The sequence below is a fragment of the Dunckerocampus dactyliophorus genome, chromosome 11 (assembly GCF_027744805.1).
Source record: "Dunckerocampus dactyliophorus isolate RoL2022-P2 chromosome 11, RoL_Ddac_1.1, whole genome shotgun sequence".
NCBI lineage: Eukaryota > Metazoa > Chordata > Actinopteri > Syngnathiformes > Syngnathidae > Dunckerocampus > Dunckerocampus dactyliophorus.
Window position 1 is genome coordinate 7,264,528 of NC_072829.1, and position 18,663 is coordinate 7,283,190.

At 41.7% G+C, this 18,663-nt stretch overlaps 2 protein-coding genes across 8 annotated transcripts in view; one reads left to right on the forward strand and one right to left on the reverse strand.

Annotated features, from left to right (window-relative positions):
• Positions 1–11,783, reverse strand: part of elp1 (elongator acetyltransferase complex subunit 1) — a 25,884-nt gene extending 14,101 nt beyond the window's left edge. Inside the window, exons 1-15 of one of the 3 annotated variants that reach the window (XM_054791850.1) lie at positions 11,664–11,783; positions 11,506–11,582; positions 5,499–5,696; positions 5,271–5,423; positions 5,119–5,200; positions 4,960–5,040; positions 4,647–4,732; positions 2,607–2,797; positions 2,384–2,507; positions 2,225–2,318; positions 1,918–2,148; positions 1,686–1,856; positions 1,405–1,477; positions 1,135–1,290; positions 938–1,044 (exon numbers count right to left, since the gene is read on the reverse strand). In XM_054791850.1, the coding sequence (XP_054647825.1) occupies positions 938–1,044; positions 1,135–1,290; positions 1,405–1,477; positions 1,686–1,856; positions 1,918–2,148; positions 2,225–2,318; positions 2,384–2,507; positions 2,607–2,797; positions 4,647–4,732; positions 4,960–5,040; positions 5,119–5,200; positions 5,271–5,423; positions 5,499–5,648 (1,699 nt within the window). In that variant the 5' untranslated portion in view covers positions 5,649–5,696; positions 11,506–11,582; positions 11,664–11,783. Of the gene's footprint in view, positions 1–937; positions 1,045–1,134; positions 1,291–1,404; positions 1,478–1,685; positions 1,857–1,917; positions 2,149–2,224; positions 2,319–2,383; positions 2,508–2,606; positions 2,798–4,646; positions 4,733–4,959; positions 5,041–5,118; positions 5,201–5,270; positions 5,424–5,498; positions 5,697–6,151; positions 6,374–11,505; positions 11,583–11,663 lie in introns of those variants that run through there. The other 2 variants (XM_054791851.1, XM_054791849.1) reach the window with 2 other exon arrangements.
• The window catches only part of arhgef37 (Rho guanine nucleotide exchange factor (GEF) 37), a 21,478-nt gene continuing 9,535 nt past the window's right edge, over positions 6,721–18,663 (forward strand). Inside the window, exons 1-7 of one of the 5 annotated variants that reach the window (XM_054791854.1) lie at positions 6,721–6,799; positions 7,260–7,342; positions 10,387–10,594; positions 10,713–10,972; positions 12,104–12,146; positions 15,258–15,715; positions 18,223–18,352. In XM_054791854.1, coding sequence (XP_054647829.1) covers positions 15,269–15,715; positions 18,223–18,352 — 577 coding nt within the window. In that variant the 5' untranslated portion in view covers positions 6,721–6,799; positions 7,260–7,342; positions 10,387–10,594; ... (1 more) ...; positions 12,104–12,146; positions 15,258–15,268. The remainder of the gene's footprint in view (positions 6,800–7,259; positions 7,343–10,386; positions 10,595–10,712; positions 10,973–12,103; positions 12,147–15,257; positions 15,716–18,222; positions 18,353–18,663) is intronic. The other 4 variants (XM_054791856.1, XM_054791852.1, XM_054791853.1 and 1 more) reach the window with 4 other exon arrangements.

Consider the following 18,663-nt stretch of genomic DNA (forward strand, 5'->3'; position numbering starts at 1 on the left):
CTTTTAGTATAATTCTGAAATACACATTATTTTTGCAGTTTTGGGTAACCTTACCTTTTTTTTTTTTTTTTTTTAAAAACATCTGGCACTTCACCACTTACCTTTGTACTATTTCAAACTATTCGTTGGACTTGAACGACTTGTATTTCAATAAATAACTGGAAAAATTTGGGTGCGCTCCGATTTTTGACTGCTAGTGTATGCATACAGTAGATCACCACCTAGTCGTGGTTTGGCATTTACCTCTCCAGTATATTCGCATACAGTATTTCTTTAACTTGAATGTAAACACATCAGTTGCCGCTGCATTTTTAGTAAATGCATATGTTGTAGTCCAGTCACAGCGACCTCACTGTTGCCCCCTGCAGAGCAGAGCAAGTACTACATGAATGAGCACTTGTCAAGTTAGACCAAATGGTTTACATTACTTGTGCGATGTTTGGACGGTCAAATGAAAAGTTTCAGCGAGTCACATGTGGCCCCTCGGGCCACAAATTGAGGACCCCTGGTTTAGAGTATGAAAAATAGGCATTTTTAGTGCTTTTTATAGGTGCATCAATTTGGAACACAGTAGTGTAGATCTACAGTTGGCTCTGCAAATATTTTTAGGCTGTATTAATTTGTGTATTAAGAATAATAAATAATACATGTATAAGAATGATGAAAGCCAACACATAATAAAAAGAAAAAAAGTCAATATATTGTAAACATAGGAAACAGGAAGTTGCACTTAAAGCCATTAAAAATGACCTCAATTTAAATTGAACATTTATTGATTTCACCCTGATTGATTGCTTTAATGATATGATTAAATGTTTGAGCATTTCAATAAGTTTAAGTACTGACTGCAAACATAAGGTGTCCTTGTGACTATAATTTGATCCGTCTGTCTTCCAAATAACTCCTTTAGGTGATTAAGAGGAGTGTTGAGACTGACCCCAGAGCAGCTTCCTGATCCGTCCATCCTCCAGCTGCAGCGCCACCGTGCGTGTTCGGCAGCAGTGAACGACACTGACCACAACGCCGTCCACTTCCAGCCGAGACCTGCAGCATCCAAACAAAATCACATTGTCACACAGCACTAATGGGTTCAAGGCCCTTGTTTCACTTCCAGCAGGGGATCTTGTTTGGTACCTGACTGACAGCGTGTCTGCAACGTCCTGGGCGGGGCGCAGTATCATCAGGGTGGAGGAGGTGGGCAACTGACCGCAGCTGATGGCTACAAAGAGACCGTCCTGCAGCCAGAGTAGATGCCGCAATGACAGTGGCGCCCCCTGGTGGACGGCAACTCTGATAAATGATAAAGAAATGTGGCAGGATGGATTCAAGACATAACAGAAATGTTGCATTCAGTTTATTTTCTCTACATCCACAAATATTGTTTGTCGATGGCGGTTTTGTTACCTGAACATTTTTTTCAGGACCAGGGGGCAAGACACAGTCCTGAATCCATCTGCAGCCGTGTCAGGTTCTTCTCCTGAATCCGGTCAGTCAAAACATGTTAGCATTCTTAGCTTCATTCATTGCCAATGCTATTTAATTACACTATTATGGCTCATTCTAAAGTTTTGATTAATTGTCAAGTGTTTCTATTGTTGTGGTAAACTACTTTTTCATAAACAGTACATTTAATCAGTGTGACAGACATTTGTAGTAATGCTGATGATTTTATCATGAACACCCACCTTGGCTAAAGACCGAGATGTTTCCATTAGCAGTGAACGCCGCCAGCTGATTGGTCCCCTGGGGCCGGCAGAGGAACGTCACCTGATTAACTGCTGAGCTCAGCTGGAGTTCAAAGGAACACATGGGAGGAGGAACCACACTCTGCCTGAAGGTGGTCACAAGTACCTTGTCTGGAGGAGGGTAAGAAATATGAACCTTCCCTCATCTACGTCGCATTCCATTGGTCCTCACCTCCGTCAATCACGGCCACGTTGGCGTTATCCGAGGTGTCCAGCCCGGGGCTCTTCTCCGTCGTCCAGCCCCAGTCGTACGTGAGGCTGCCCCACCCGCGAGTCACCACATGGAGCCGTAGGGGGCGCTCAGGGTCCCAGCACACGCATGTCGGAGCATTCCGGGGGTCTTTGCCAAAGTCCAGGCTCTGCTTCAGGTACCAGTGGTAGTTCCCCACCGTCCACAGCTGGACTGCCGGGAGAAGACGGACAATGTTCACATTTTGCAGCAGAAGACACACGTTAACGAAAAACTGGACTGGACTTACCACAAGTGTTGATGTGTCCGTGCTCCTGTGCTGTTAAATCTTCTAACCAAACTGCTAGGACGGTGGAGTCGTTGTTCCACAGCAACTCCTTCACCTGAAAGGAAAACATCACCGTCATCATTGGTGTGGAATTGTACAAGTGTATAGAAAACAACCTGCCTTGGCCTGGTCTTTGTTGAATGGCAGCGTGAAGTCTCCATGCAGAAGCCCATTCTTTTCCATGAAGACCACGCTGTGCTTGTTGGGATGCCGCTGGGTGCTCGCCATCAAGCTGCCTGAGGGCCTGAAACAGGGAGACTCCTTCACATGGATCCACGCTTGACAGTCTCGGAAGGCGGTCCTCACGTTATGCTAATATAAAGCTTTAATAAGCACTTCTCACTTCCAGCACAGCGCCTGCTCCAGGCCATTGACGGGCTCACTGGTGGCATGCAGGACGCCCTCTCTGTTCCACACTCGGACCTTCCGGGCTCCGGTTTGAGGACAGACAGCACTGACTGCAAACAGCTGCCCGTCACCTCGCCACGTTACCCGAGGCCTGTGGTCATCCCATTCTCGAGCTGGCTGGACTTCCTGCACGCATTACACATACTGAGGTTAGCTTCAAATCGCCTTCCTGTAGATCCCCGCCTATTTGCTACCCCGCGCATATTCACGGATCTCCTTTCTCTGCTTTAAATTGTACATATATATTTTTTTATTAACTGAAATAGAAAGTGGTTTGATGGTGCCATCTGCAGGGGTGAAAAAAAAGTGCTGCAGCTATGAAGTCAATTGAACTCAACATTTTCTAGCAGGAAGATGCTTTGACAAGAATTGATGTTGCCGTTTTCTGCTATTGGCTGGCGACCAGGCAAGGGTATACCCTGCCTCTCTCCTAAAGTCAGCTGGGATAGGCTCCAGCATACCCCGGCAACCCTAGTAAGGACAAGCGGCATAAAAAAATGAATGGATGGATGTTGCTGTTTTCTAGGTATAGTCAAACCTCGGTTTTCTAACACCACAGCTTTCCTATGATATGGTTTTAGAAGAAAATATTCGCCCAACTTTACTCTCAGTTCTTGTACACTGTCTAGGTCATCGTATAACATCGCAGGTATCAAAGCGTTGTACCCTTTGGTATGTTGAATCTTGGAATCCAAGAAGGTTCATTTTGTAAAAGTGGTAAAGGTGTTAACAAAACAGCAACGATAGATGTTGTAGAAAAAAATAAGTAAATAATAAGTAAATAATTACCGTGTTCCAAGTTAATTTTAGAATAACTGGTTGCATTGATGTTTATTTTTGAGTGCCTTAAAACAAGTACAGTATAGATAGAACTGTTTAATCAATTAATGTAATAATTTAGTGAATGATTACAAGTAGTTTATAGAAATAATGCTTTATTAAGTAATTAGCTCCGTAGATGAACATCTGTTTACATCTGTTTAGTCCAGAATGTAGTCAAAACAGACAGACACTGACTTGAGCCTTGAGATGGGCTGAGGAAAAGAATGTTTGGTCATGTCAAAAACTACAGAAAGTGTTATCAGGTCAGCAAAAGGGTCGGCTATCACGTGCTGGCCTCACAAGCTTCGTCAAGGAATCCAGGAGAAAGTTATCTTTGGAGAGACTGCCGCCAATGGTCTGAGCAAAACAAGTACAAAAGGACAGATGGGACAATCGATCGAGACTCTCGGTCATACAGCCGGTGAATCAGGGAACAGGTGCATGAGACGGGGTCCAGGGCTCTGTAAGACTTAAGATATTGTGTCAGACTTTTTCTTCAATATATTTTGTAAATCTAATTTGGTGTGTGAGTCTTCTTTCCTTCTCATAACCGGAGATTAAAGAACACGTAAGGATCGCTTTTCTCCCCACCATTTCTCCCTCTCCGCTCCTTGCCATCTTCGTCAACAAGTCTTGAATAAAGGTGAAAGTGACGTTAAATGGTCGTTTAGCCATTTAATTGGTTTAAGCCATTTAATTTGTAGTTATCTTGCATTGTTTTCTACCCATAAAACTATAATTATTCTCTATAAAATGTTTTTTGTTAATATTTTTGGGTGTTTGGATTGGATTCATTAGATTCACATTATTTCCCATGGGAAAAATTGCTTCAGTTTCTGTATGTTTCAGTTTTCATCTGGCTTTTTGGAACAAATTAATAAGAAAAATGGTATAATACTGCATACTAAAGGCCTGTAATTGTTTCTGAATGTGCAAAACTGAATTCAAAATGTGGTGAATAACTATGAGAGGCATTTTATACAATTTAGAATATCCAAAATAGGCATTTTGAGGGCTTTTTATGAGTGTGTACATGATTTGTTTTTCGTCATTTGTTACTATACGATCAACTGTGCATGCATACACAAAAATATGTGGTAAATACAAATTATATATAAAACATGTTACACAACATATTATATTTGTGTCAAACCTGAGCCTTCCTATGTGCGGCCTGTTTGCCCTCGGAGCCGTGGAACTGAGTCTCTTTCTTGCCCCAGCCTACCGTGATGAACTTCCCTGCATTGTAAGATCATTTTTATTTAGATTAGATTCAAATTTATTGTCACTACACATGCAGAAGTACAAGGTAACCAAATGTAGCTTGTAGAAGTGCAGAATTAAATATGTATGAATGTACAGAGGGTTAAATAGACAATGTACAGATTTTTACAGATGCATTTTAAAATCTATTTGTGACTCTACGTGTACAGTTTATGATGTATGATGAATGAGAGCAACTGTACCTTCACCAAAGTCATCCTGGTGAATCGCAAACTCGGCGATGGGCTCAAAGTTTTTTGTCATCATGATGATTGTTTCCTGACCTGTAAGATGTCAAATCTTAATAACGATTGTGACATCTTACTTTTTTTTTTTTTCATATATTCCTGTGACATGCTGACCAGTAGTGAGAATGACGAGCTCCTCATCAGGACTCCAGCTCATTGATGTCAGACCGCTGTCGACACTGCCGACACACTCCAACTGCACGAAGGCATGGCATGAAGTAAGCACAAGTAAGCCCACCATCAAAACATTTTACTTTGCAACACACCTGACTGGTGCTGAGGTTAAAGAGGACGACATCTCCGCCAGCGGTGGCCAAACACGCCGACTCAACTTCCGGCAGGTCCTGCAACCCAACCACAGAACCGCTGCCATCCTGCGGGAGGAACCCATCCGCGGTCAGGGAGGCCTCAGTCACCACCTGCATGATCAGAAAGATATGGTAAGTGATGCATTAGTGATAGTGACCACATGGCTATCTGTGCTCAGGTCTTACCTGTCCTAACTGAGGATTGAACTCTGTGATGGAATACTGGGAGGCGACCAGTAGTGTTCCAGTGTCAACGCGCAATGACAAACACTGCGGGGAGCCCAGGCCTTGCAGCTCTGACGTCTGCAAGCTCTTCAGCAACTTTAAGTTCCTCATTTAAACTCAGGACAGACAACAGTCTGACCGAAAACACTGTACAAAGACCTGCAAGAAGGAAAATCTTTTGATGAAGGACACACACACAGATCCAAGGCAAGAGCTGTGTCAAACAATCGGTCTTTACAAAGATAATGTTCAGTTTTTAGTGTCATTGTCTGAGAGGTATGAACAAAAAAAATTCACTTATAATTATTGTAGTTTTTAGTAGTGCTGAACTGAACTATCATACTGAGAGCTATTTCTAATATTTTAACCCTGACACAGCCCTCACTATGGACTACAAGTCTACAGCTATTGACATCACCAATTCATTTAACACGGTAAAGCTACGTTACGTATTTAGAGTTACAATTCAGGGTGCCAACTACTTCTGGAAGTCTATAAATACAAACACGCCACTAAAAGCCTTACACTTGTGAGACAACTGAGTAGAGGTACAAACACAATACATAATCATTGTGTTAAGTCGCTGCATGTTCGAAAACGGAACGCTAGCTTACTTCTTAGCTTGCAGCTTTTTCCTTCATCAAATGGACGACAGCAATCTAGTAATTACATCCTGGTTCCTCTTTTGCTTATAATATGCAGAAGAAGAATCAAAACTCACCGACAGGAGCCGCTTAATTGTGAAGCAAAACATCAACACACGTGGCGACGTCAAGCTAGTAACCTTTAACCCCTTCCCTGTCACACGAGGCGACTCCATGATGTCGCCCCCTGGCGTCCCGGAGGCAACACTGCCACTGTTCAACAATTACAATTTCGTTTTATTCTTAAATCTTAATGCGTAATTTTGATTATTTTCATATTCTGGCTAAACAAATAACTATTTGATTGATATTGATGTGGTTATATTTCAAAAATTCATGTCTCGAAATATGGGATTCACCAGTCAGGGATTGCAAAGATTTTTATGTATTTTTAAATAGTTAAATCTATTTAAAATTTTGCGCCGTCCTTTATTTAAAAATAAGCACATACAGAAAGAATAAAGTTAATCTACAATAAGTGTTAAAAACGTAATTGAATGCCTTTAATGTGAAAGGCAGCGACCGGATGTGTCCGTAACCTCGTGGTTTTGATAGACAGTCGAGCCTGAAGAGGTGCGCGCGAGGTCAGGTTGAAAACATAAAGGAAGCTAAAACAAGGTAATTTAATCGTTTTTGTCTTTTACTTTTCTTTCATCCCATCGTTAGCTAACATAAAGACTGTTGGACCAAATGACTTCATTTACGTCTACTTTCAGGGCTTTGTTAGTGAACATGATTGACGATTGTCTTCCGACTTGTCATCCATTTAATGAATATACACCTGTTCATCGTTGCACAGTTCACGTGATTGTAATGACATAGTCACATGATGGCCTGAAGTTATGACTCATAATAATTAATAGTTTTCTCAACCCTGGATGCAAATATTTTCAATATTGCTTACAAGAAGACCTTTAGAAGTAAGTATTGACAGAAAAACAAAGATGCCAGATATTCCTGAACGATCCAACGTCCAGTCATATTAATCTGACGTCATTCCCACTTTTTGTTTGTTTCCTGGAATAGTTATATGTAAGTTATCTAAGAAATTGTAAAAATGTGTTTGTCACTTTTCTAGTGAAGCCAACATGTTTCTGGCTGCTGCCGCCGGTGTCTTGAGTGGAAAAACGCTGAGAGACGAAGCCTAATTAATGCAAACAGGTATTTTAGCATGATGGGTATTTTGAAGCCCTAATAACAAAATGCTTTTTAAGGTTGATTTCCATAAAATATAAAATATTCAATTAGTAATTTGTAAAGAGATATTAAAGGGATAGTTCAGAACTTCAGATTTTTTTACATGAAGTTGTATGACATCCCCATCAGCAGTGTAGTACATCAACACTGACCCCCACTTCGTGCTGTGAGCCAAGTTCTGGTAAGATTTCAGTGATGAGGAACATAGTTCCGGTTAGTTGGTGGAGCCACTTAAGTAAAGAGTTTGGCTTCTCAAAACAATATGCATCACAAAAATGTCTCCTCAATAAAATCAGACCTCACAACCGCTCTGCGTGACTTTCTCTCCCAACGTATCACTGCACGCTATGTGTTCCACAGTGTTTACATGCGCAGATGAATACGTTATGACTGCATGGCGGCGGTCTTCATCCGTTGTGGAACACATACACAACAATGGACAGGCGACAGCGCGCAGTGATACACTCAACGCCGAGCGATTGTGAAGTCAGATTTTTTTCAAGGAGGCACTTTTGTGACGCAAATGTGTGACTCTTTTCAACGCATATTGTTTTGAGATGCCAAACTCTTTACTTAAGTGGCCCCCCCAACTTACCGGAACTACGTTCCTCATCACCGAAATCTGACCAGAACTGGGCTCATGGGACGAAGTGGAGGGCTAAGTCACCGTTGATGCACTACACTGCTGATGGGGATGTCATACGACTTCATGTCAAAAAAATCCGAACTATTCCTTTTAAGAACATGAAAAAGGAAAAAATATAGTACACATACAATCTTTTATTACTTAGTACCTTATTCTAATAAAATGATGACTCTTTGCTAGTAATATTATGACATCACTGTTGCAAAAAAAGCATTTACATAAAATTATGACTTTTTACTTTGTAATATCAAGACTTTTCTTGTGAAAGTGTGACTTTGTAGTAATGCAATTCAGCGTGTGATGTTATTTTCAGCACGGCAAGCAAAATGCTGGGTGTCAACATTGTTAGGGCAAACGCATTTCCTCGTTTAGCTTTCCAGTGAAGTCATCGCTCCGCCCTGCTTTGCAGAAGTCACCTTTCCACCACAGTGATCCACCTCAAAAGTTTCCAAAAACAACCCAGGGCCGGTGCACGCATTTGCACTCATGAATGCTCGTGTGTGTTGAGAGGTGGACTCTTGTTGGCAGTGAAATGAATCGCACATTGTGACAGTTTGTAACAGTCCTTCAATGTTATCATCCGGACCTGCTGTGCCTCACTGTGAAAGGGAATTTGGGGAGTACATGTACTCCCCAAATATAAAAGCATAAAGTACTGTAAGTACATGTTGTCAGTGTCCAAAGGGATCATGTTTGGCAAGGCCGTTGATGTTTTTCTCCCTCTTATTGGTCATTGCTGAGGGAGTGAACTAATCTAAGGACATAATCATTGGTGTCATAGGCTTCAGGAATGTCGTCCTGCTGCATTCCTCGCTGTCTGATGGGCACAGCAACACGCCCCCCATTCTTCATTCTGCAGTTTTTTCCACCGTAATGATTACATTTGTGTTGTATTTGCCACTAGCACAGCTTAGATCAGCACATGCTAAGATTGTAGTCCGTCTGCATTGCTTAGGTCTTACACTCACCTCTTCATTAGGTACACCATCCTGCACATCATAAAAATCTGCCTTTGCAAATATAATAGTGCTCTGCCAGTAATCCCTTGCCACTTTCACACTTTGAATTTAGCAGCTTCACTCTCTCATGTTTTGTGGTTGATTATGGCCTGTTTTTAGTTTTAAAAAATGCATATTTTAAGCAAATTTAACAGTTTTGCCTAAATTAAGCATTTTCAAACATCCATCCATTTTCTATACCGCTTAATCCTCATTAGGGTCGCGGGGGCATGCTGGAGCCTATCCCAGCTGACTTCGGGCGACAGGCCACACCCTGGACTGGTCGCCAGCCAATCACAGGGCACATATAGACAAACAACCATTCACACTCACAATCATACCTATGGGCAATTTAGAGTCGCCAATTAACCTAACATGCATGTTTTTGGAATGTGGGAGGAAGCCGGAGTACCCGGAGAAAACCCACACACACACACGGGGAGAACATGCAAACTCCACACAGAAATGCCCAAGGGAGAATCGAACCCAGGTCTTCCCGATCTCCAGGCTGTTCTTGTGTTGGCCAACGTGCTAACCACTAGACCACCGTGCAGCAACAAAATTAAAAATATAAAGCCTTCAGCACATGCATTCGAAGACCCTTATGTTTATGTAGTATTCTGCACTGGTCCCGAGGTGTCACAATGTTACTGTAATGTTGGGTGAGACACACAAGCACCAGACTTGATCGGCCGTAACCCATGCCATGCTAAAACTCGACTCTGAACCCCTGACGTCACTTCCTGACCGCCCTCCACCCATCTCTCATTGCACCGGACAACATTTACGCCAACACACACAAGCACAGGTCTTACTTATGTCTTAAATGGCTTATTTCCTGTTATCATGTCTAAAATTTTGGCTAATATGAGTGCAAAGGTGACTGTAGGAGTGTTTCATGTCTAGAGGGCTCTAATATTGTTGAAACATGTATTTAGAAAGTCGTAAGCAGGTTTTTCTATGCTTTAACTATGAAAATATTCAATTTGTAAATAAGGAATCCTGTGGAAAAAATCACTTGCCAATTAACTGGGATAAACGAAGGATTACTGTATTATTAAATCTATATTTGGTCTCATTATGGGGGGTGTATTACATTACTGCAACCAGCAGAGGCGCTGTTGATTCAGTCTCAACTAGTTTGTGGTCTAAAGAAGAGCGGGACTTTGGCACAACTACACGCTGGCATTGAAACAAGAGTTCAGAAGATCCTTTTAAAAATATTAAAAATCACAACTATGATACGATGTTGTACTGTGAGGTTGTGAGTGCTAACTTGTTACCCCACAGTGTGCCAACACGTTCCTTTTTTTTTTTTTTTAACTGTTTGCTGACATTTAAGTCTTACATTGATCGCCTTGCAGCGCAACATGCACACAATGACAGGCCAATTGGGAGAAGAGGGGTCGTCCCGCTGTGCTTTTGTCCTCCTCCAGAGGAAAACTTCAATCGCCCGGTTGCTCCGCCTTCATTGGTCAGTAAATTAGATTCCTGAAGCCTCTGGGGGAGCCTCTCTCTGATTGGTCCTTGTTGGCACGGTGAGGAGCTGTGGGCCAATCGTGTTTTGTCAGGGTAAGTGTCACTTCCTCTTCACAACGGCTGCTGCAGTCAATCAGCTTATTCAGCTCTTCTGTGTGTGCGTGCGTGTGTGCGTCCTGCATCCTCCCCCCTGTTTTCCTCTCCTAAACAGCCGGCCCACCCTGCTTTCCACAATCCCCCCCCTTTTGCTCACCCAGCCAAACACACCACTGCTGTCTCACACACACCAGTGAATCAACACTCACACACTCGTGCCGCATGAGGCCCAGCAGCAGCAAAGTGGTGTGTGAGTCAGTGGAGAAACTGAAACCAGTGTGTGTGTGTGTGTGTGTGTGTGTGTTTCCTCTGCAGCAGATTCCAGCAGGACAATTGAGGAGCAGCACGTCTAAACTGAAGAGTCTTCACTCCAAGGTTTGTGCTGTCGGTCTCACACACTTTTGTGCTGTTGTTTTGGCAGCTGGAACACACTTGTTGTTTCAGAAAGTTGTTGTTAGTCTTAGTGGACTCTTGCAGTGTAATTTATTTGCTAAAACCTCACTGTCTGCTGTTAGACCGTGACTTATTTTTAATGGCGGGTCACCATATGTTTACTGAGTTGATATCAACACATACAGTACATGGCAACTAATCAATTATGTCAGGGGTGCCCAAAGTGCGGGGGCCATCTTCGGATAGATTGTTGATGTTTTGTTCAGATATCTTAGCATATATTGACCTACCTTGGATTGGTTTTAGTATCTTTAATTCACAAAATGTATAATTCATTGAGTTCTCTGTATTCTGCCCTCGCTGGAAAAAGTTTGGACACCCGTTGAATGAATCAATCGGGGGTTTGGACTAAAACCCCTAGTTGTGCCTGAGTTTGTTTTTCAATCAATTCCATGAACTACAACAGAGACTCAAGAAAGGCTGTCCAACCTCACAAATGGACGAAACGCACTCACAAATCTTGTACGAAGTCTCCCCAGAAGAGTGGAAGCTGTTCTAGCCACAAAGGGAGGAGACAATGCCACTTTAACACCTGCAAAGAGTCACTTTTTGCTGAGCAAATGCACTGATGCAGCAAAGCATTGTCATGAAGACAAGGATGCTTGTACTGTACCTCATGATGTATCACAGCCAGTCAGTCCTTGATTGTAATTTAATCACGCATAAAACTCATCAGAGGTCATCCTGGCGCTAATTGTCACAGCAGTGCGGCAACAGATGCTTTGTAAGCAGCTCCCAACCTCCCACCCCACCCCCGCGGAGCTTAATTCCTAGTGTTCCAGCTCAGAACATCCATGACAATACTGAGTGACTACTCATGCGTGGTTTATTGTGGAGTAAACAGTCACAACAAAGCTGCTTTGTAGCTCCGCCTCGCTCTTTCTCTCTTCCTGCATTAGCCTGCAAAGCACAATGCTAAGCACAGCACAAGCACAATCAATAATTGTTTGTTTTTTGTCAAAGTAAGTTTTTGGATGACTGCACTCTGTCAGTTATAATTCAACACATATTCTTAATGAATCAATCATTGATTACACCACTTGTCTTCATTAGGGTCACGGATGGGCTGGAGCCTATCCCAGCTGACTTATTGATGGTGAGAGGCAAGGAACAACCTGGACTAGTCGGCAGTCAATCGCAGGATGCATACAGTGGTTTGAAAAAATGTTTGCCCCTTCCTGATTTTTTTTTTTTTTTTTTTTGCATGTTTGTCACACTTAAATGCTTCCGATCCTCAAACAAATTTAAATATTAGTCAATGACAACACAACTGAACGCAAAATACAGTTTTTAAATGAAACATTTTGTTATTATGGGAGAAAAGAAATCCAAACCTACATGGCCCTGTGTGAAAAAGTGATTGCCCCCTAAACTTAATAACGGTTGGGCCACCCTTAGTAGCAACAACTGTAATCAAGTGTTTGCGATAACTTGCAATGAGTCTCTTACAGCGCTGTGGAGGAATTTTGCCCCACTCATCTTTGCAGAATTGTTGTAATTCAGCCACATTGGAGGGTTTTCCAGCATGAACCACCTTTTGAATGTCATGCCACTGCATCTCAATAGGATTCAGGTCAGGACTTTGACTAGGCCACTCCAAAGTCTTCATTTTGCTTTTCTTCAGCCATTCAGAAGTGGGCTTGCTGGTGTTTTTTGGATCATTGTCCTGCTGCAGAACCCAAGTTGGTTTCACCTTGAGGTTACGAACAGATGGCTGGACATTCTCCTTCGGGATTTTTTGGTAGACAGCAGAATTCATGTTTCCATTTATCACAGCAAGTCTTTCAGGTCCTGAAGCAGCAAAACATCCCCAGACCATCATCACACTACCACCACCATATTTTACTGTTGGTATGATGTTCTTTTTCTGAAATGTGGTGTTACTTTTACGCCAGATGTAATGGGACACACACCTTCCAAAAAGTTCAACAATCAGACCACAGAGTATTTTCCCAAAGGTCTTGGGGATCATCAAGATGTTTTCTGGCAAAATTGAGATGAGCCTTAATGTTCTTTTTGTTCAGCAGTGGTTTTAGTCTTGGAACTCTGCCATACAGGCCGTTTTTGCCCAGTGTCTCTCATGGTGGAGTCATGAACACTGACCTTAACTGAGGCAAGTGAGTCCTGCAGTTCTTTGGATGTTGTTTTGTTTTTTTTTGGGGGGGGGGGTTACCTCTTGGATGAGTCATCGCTGTGCTCTTGGGGTCATTTTGGTTGGCCGGCCACTCCTGGGAAGATTCACCACTGTTCCATGTTTTTGCCATTTGTGGATAATGGCTCTCACTGCGGTTTGCTAGAGTCCCAAAGCTTTAGAAATGGCTTTATAACCTTTTCCAGACTGATAGATCTCAATTACTTTGTTTCTGCGGAGCGGGCAACAGCGGGGGCAATCATTTTTCCCCAGAGGGCCATGTAGGTTTGGACTTTTTTTCTCGCTTAATAATAAAAAGTTTCATTTAAAAAATGCATTTTGTGTTCAGTTGTGTTGTCATTGACTAATATTGAAATGTATTTGATGATCTGAAACATTTAAGTATGACAAACATGCAAAGAAATGAGGAAGAGGGTGAACATTTTTTCACACCACTGTAATTATCCCTTGCCACTTTGCACTTCAAATTTTGTCATGTCACTCGATCACAGTTTTTCAAAAATATATTCATTAATAACTCATGCTATTTTGTGGTTGAATGCTGTGTGTTATTACAAAAAATGCATATTTAAGCAAATACAATGTATTTTTTGCCTAAATCAAGCTTAAAAATTTGGTAAATGAACTAAAATACAAATAAGGCATTCTGTAGACACATCCAAAAGTGCTGTGATGTTATGTAGTGTCCTACACTGGTAACTAGGTGTCAGTAATGTTACTGTAATGTTCGGTGAGACACAAGTAACATGGGCTGCTGTTACAGCCGTAACCCACTCCAAGCTAAAACTCAACTCTGAACATCTAATGTCTAGAGGGCTGTAAATGTTAAAAACAGTATTTACTGTAGAAGGTCACAAACAGGGTTTCAATGCTAAACTATGAAAATATTTGGTTTATAAATAAGGAATCCTACTTTGCGGAAATGTTTTTAGCACCATCGGGTCTGGAACCAATTAACCACGATAAAGGAATTCTGTATACAAACAACTATTTGTACTGACATTCACACCTATGGACAATTTAGAATCATAAGCCTAATATTCTTGGACCTGGAGGAGACGCACTCGAATTTCAACTACTTTAGTTATCTTGTTTAGCAACATAAGCGGGGCAAACTACAAACACAGTAATAAACACTGTTTTAAATCAAGGGAGTCCAAAGTGCAGCCCAGGGGCCACTTGTGGTCTGCAGCTCTTGTTTTGTCAGTGACACATTCTAAGAATACAGTTAAACAAAAAACTAGGGGGAAAAAAAGAGCAAAAAAAAGCCCTAATATGAAATGTAATGCCAATAATACGACTAATAATAGTCATGTGCTTTGCCACCTGTACAGTAACACAGCCAAATAAGGTTACACACTCTTAATATTTTGTTGGCCCGTGTTTTAAATTTGATTACAGCGCACATTCACTGTGGCATCATTTTCACAAGCTTCTGCAGTGTCACATTTATTTCTGTTCAGACCTGCATATATTTTTCACCAAGATCTTGTATTGATGATGGGTGATTCAGACCACGGCGCAAAATTTACAAACTTTTCTTCCACATTTTAATAAAGCACATTTCAGTGGTTTCTGCTTAGATGAAGATCTTTTCCATGACTGCAGGGTGTGTCTTTCGACATGGTTGTTTAACAAATGAAAAGCTGCTCACTGCATTAGTTTGGGTTAAATAACTTGTTGCCAGCTGAAACATGATCACCTATGCAGGAATCGCAGTAAAGCAACGTATTTGCTTAGTTAAATCCAGGTGCTAACCTTTTGATTTTAGCCTGTCTACAAAATTAAAAATATAAAATTCCCCTACATTATTTGACTTTTCATTATGTGGCTCTTGGTGGAAAAAGTTTGGACACCCCTGTGTTAAATGTTTACGTCCCCAACAGTGTCAGTCAAAAGTGAGCATTATTCTCTGTAAAGGCTGAAAAGTGGCTGGTGTGTTTGGTGAATGAATAAATATGCACTGCATCTTTCTCAGTCATTATATGAAACCTCACTGAAAGTCGTTTATTCGTATTATAAAGTTTTATTTTCATCTATTCTATTCTTTGACAGCGATCTCCATTATGGAGGTGCCCAGGATGCCTCATCCCGTCCCCTTCCCCCGGACTATTCATAACATAGCCTCCTCAACGGCAGCAGCTGTCGAGAACATCCCCTTGAATGACAAGCAGGAAAAAAAACTCCAGGAGGAGACAGACGAAAGCTTGGAGTATGATCCATTCGGGGAAGAGGAAGAACCCATCGAGTCCGTGGAGGTCACGGACAAGGCCATCCGCTCTGAGGTGAAGCTGTCCTCGCAAGACAGCTTCTCAGAGGAGCTTTCCACATCTGAGGAGAGGAAGTCCGCGGAGGAGGCTGAAAGGATCGCGAAGGAAGAGGAAGCGGCCAAAGAGCGGGCGGCCCAGAGGCAGCTGATGGCCGTCCAAGAGCTGGTGCACTCTGAGAGAAGCTACCTGCGAATGCTACAGGTCAGCACTGTGACCATCAGGAGCAACCTGCAGAAACTACAGGTAAATATTAGAAGAACGGTCTACTATATCCATTAGATTGTGTATCTTTGTCAATAAACTATCTAATGAGAGCCAGTAAAAGCTCACTTTGGATTGGTACTGTTATTCATTTATTATTGTACAACTGAGAGCTCTCAACAAATGTGGTCTTCTACAAATTCAGGTAATAAAGTTAGAATTGTTTCTAAATACTTTTCCCGAGTGTGTGCGTGTATGTGTGTGTGATATACAGTATATTCAACATAACAAAACGTGACCTCCTGCTACAATCTCCATCAATCCTGCTATACTTCAATGCTAATATCATTTAATTCTGTCACATTGTGATAAGAGGGCGTCTTAATGAGTTGCTGCTTTACACAATTTACTGTCATCACACCAGCAGCTTTGCTTATACCTCCGCTATGGTCGTTTATTATTTCCCCAGTAATGAAACGAGGCATCATAAAACGGAATGGAATTAGGCTTTATGGGCCGTAAGGAACGCTCCATGGAAGAGAGTGGAAAAGATGAACGTGGCATAGAGACAGCAGATGAGCATGTGAGGAGACAGAGGAGTATAACATGCAGTACTGAAATAATGTGTAATGTGACATTGAAGAGACAATAAAAGAAAGATGGATAGAGATGGAAATAAGCAGCAGCTAGGACAGAGAAACACAACAAGCATTGAATAGTGGCGCCATTGTGTCTCATTGTGTAAGATTGCTAGGCAGACAAGTTGTGGGCTTGTTTTCAGGGCACAGTGGAGATTGTTCTAAGTGGGCATTAGGCCTACTACTGTGCATTCACATTTTCTAATACTGAAATACATATCAATACATGCGTGCTCCACAGTGGTTTTCAATTATTTTTTGTCATTCCTCCCCGAGGGGACAGACATTTTTTCAGGAAGTAGGTCCTGCTATTGGGAAGTGCAGTGTGCCGTGTTTCTTGTTGAGTTGTCGAAAATATTATGGTTATTATGCATCATGTGTTTAGTTTATTAGTTGTCATATCTGGAAGGTGTAAGAAGTCGCCACGTAAATTGCTTATGCTTAATTGCTAGCGCGTATATGGGATTTCCAACCAAATTAGCGTCGAGCTAATGCATGTTTTTAAATGCATTTCAGATAGATATAGATACTTTATTCATCTCCAAGAGAAATTCACATTCGATTTGTGTTGAATGTCACAGAGAAATTATTTGTATATCTTTTGTAGGCATAATTGACATGCTTTGTTTTTGTATTTCCAGTTTTACAGTGCATCAAAGTAAATGTTCAGAAATTAAACTCAAATGGAGTCTTTATTGAGAATCTGTTATCTGTCTGCTGAACTCGCAAGGCCAAACGTTAGAAGGAGCTGAACCATAATGATAGTACGGGTGACTTGATCCAATATTGATGTCTGATATCGGGCCGATATCAGCAAAAAAAAAAAACAAGGATTATATTGCCCTGCATCTAAAATCATTCAAAATCTTTGACATTGGGACTTGGATACAAGCAGTCGATTGCAGACTCCACCCCAGGACATCTATCAAGCAGTGGCCGGGTAGAGCCCACGTGATCACAACAGCAGCATGCTAAGGTGTTAATTAAGCATGGAGTAGGAGTGATGTCGGCTGTGTGTATTTTTTGTTAAACGTACAAAAAAGACGTTGCAGCTGAGAGCAATACTTGTCATGCACATGTTTCACGTGGTGGCACAGAACCTGGGAAGTCTAATTCGACCAAACGCATCCCGCATTTGAAGTAGCATCACATGGGGAAACTCCCAGGGAACGACTCATTACTTACTTACTTACTTACTTAAAAGATTGATGACCACCTATTGCAGAAAAGATGACCAGCCCCTGTCGGTGGTGAATAAAGTTGGGTTTAAACACTTAATTGAGCACTTTGAACCTTGCTAAATTATGCCTGGCCGCATGCAAAGAAGTAAATGGGTCAGTTTTTCTAATACATACTGTTGCTGATTATTGTTCTCTATTTAATATCACTTGATCAAGCCTTTTCTACCATTACACACTCCAAAAACGTAATAAAAACATATATGATTTGTGCTGTTATCTGTATTGGCCGATAATTAAGGCTGCAATATTGGTATTGGATCGGAAGTGAAAAGCTCTTGTATCAGGACACACCTAACCTTAGTGAAAGTCCCCTCTGCCCCCTGTAAGACCCCACCTCACTGAGAAGCTCTGCTTTAAGAGTCATTCGCGCATTGCAGAGATTTTTAATATATGCAGAACATTGACCACACTGTATTTGTAACAGTGAAAAACTTTCTTCAATTTTGATAGTTATGACTTTTTCTCATTTTCCTTTCGATGCCATTCAAAAGTCAGCTAACGTGTTAATTTGAGCTCACCTTGTGATTACAACCTGATTGTTTTGTTCATGTTTCTTTGAGAAAACCGCCCATTTGGCGTAAGTCACAAATGTGCCTTGCAAACACCTGATTAATGAGTCCACGTGTTATCTCATTTTGTGTGTGTGTGTGTGTGTTTTTTTTCATCCCAGCCTCCGCTTGCCAACTTGGACAGCATGTTCCTCTACATCGAGGATGTGATCGACGTTTCCAGTCGCCTCCTTAGCCTGCTGGATCAGAAGCATCTGCAGCCTGGAGATCCGCTCTTCCTGGAGGCACTGTGTGAGCACCGCCATTTTTCCTTTTCCTTTTAAAGCAGCACGTTCATACTTCCCATCAGGAAAGATGGTTCAGGCCGGATTTCACTTGAAGACAGGAAGCCAAAATCTCTCTGTCAGTGTGATTTATAGTAGAGCCCAACAAGTATCTGACTATGTTGCAGAATCTTAATATGCTTAACTCATTCAAACCCAGTCATTTCTCAAAAGACAACCCCTTCAGTACCGGCCATTTTAGACAATTTCGAATGATGTTTCAAGGTGTACAGAATATTGTGTTCTATGGCTATATAAACATGCAACCTACCAAAAGAA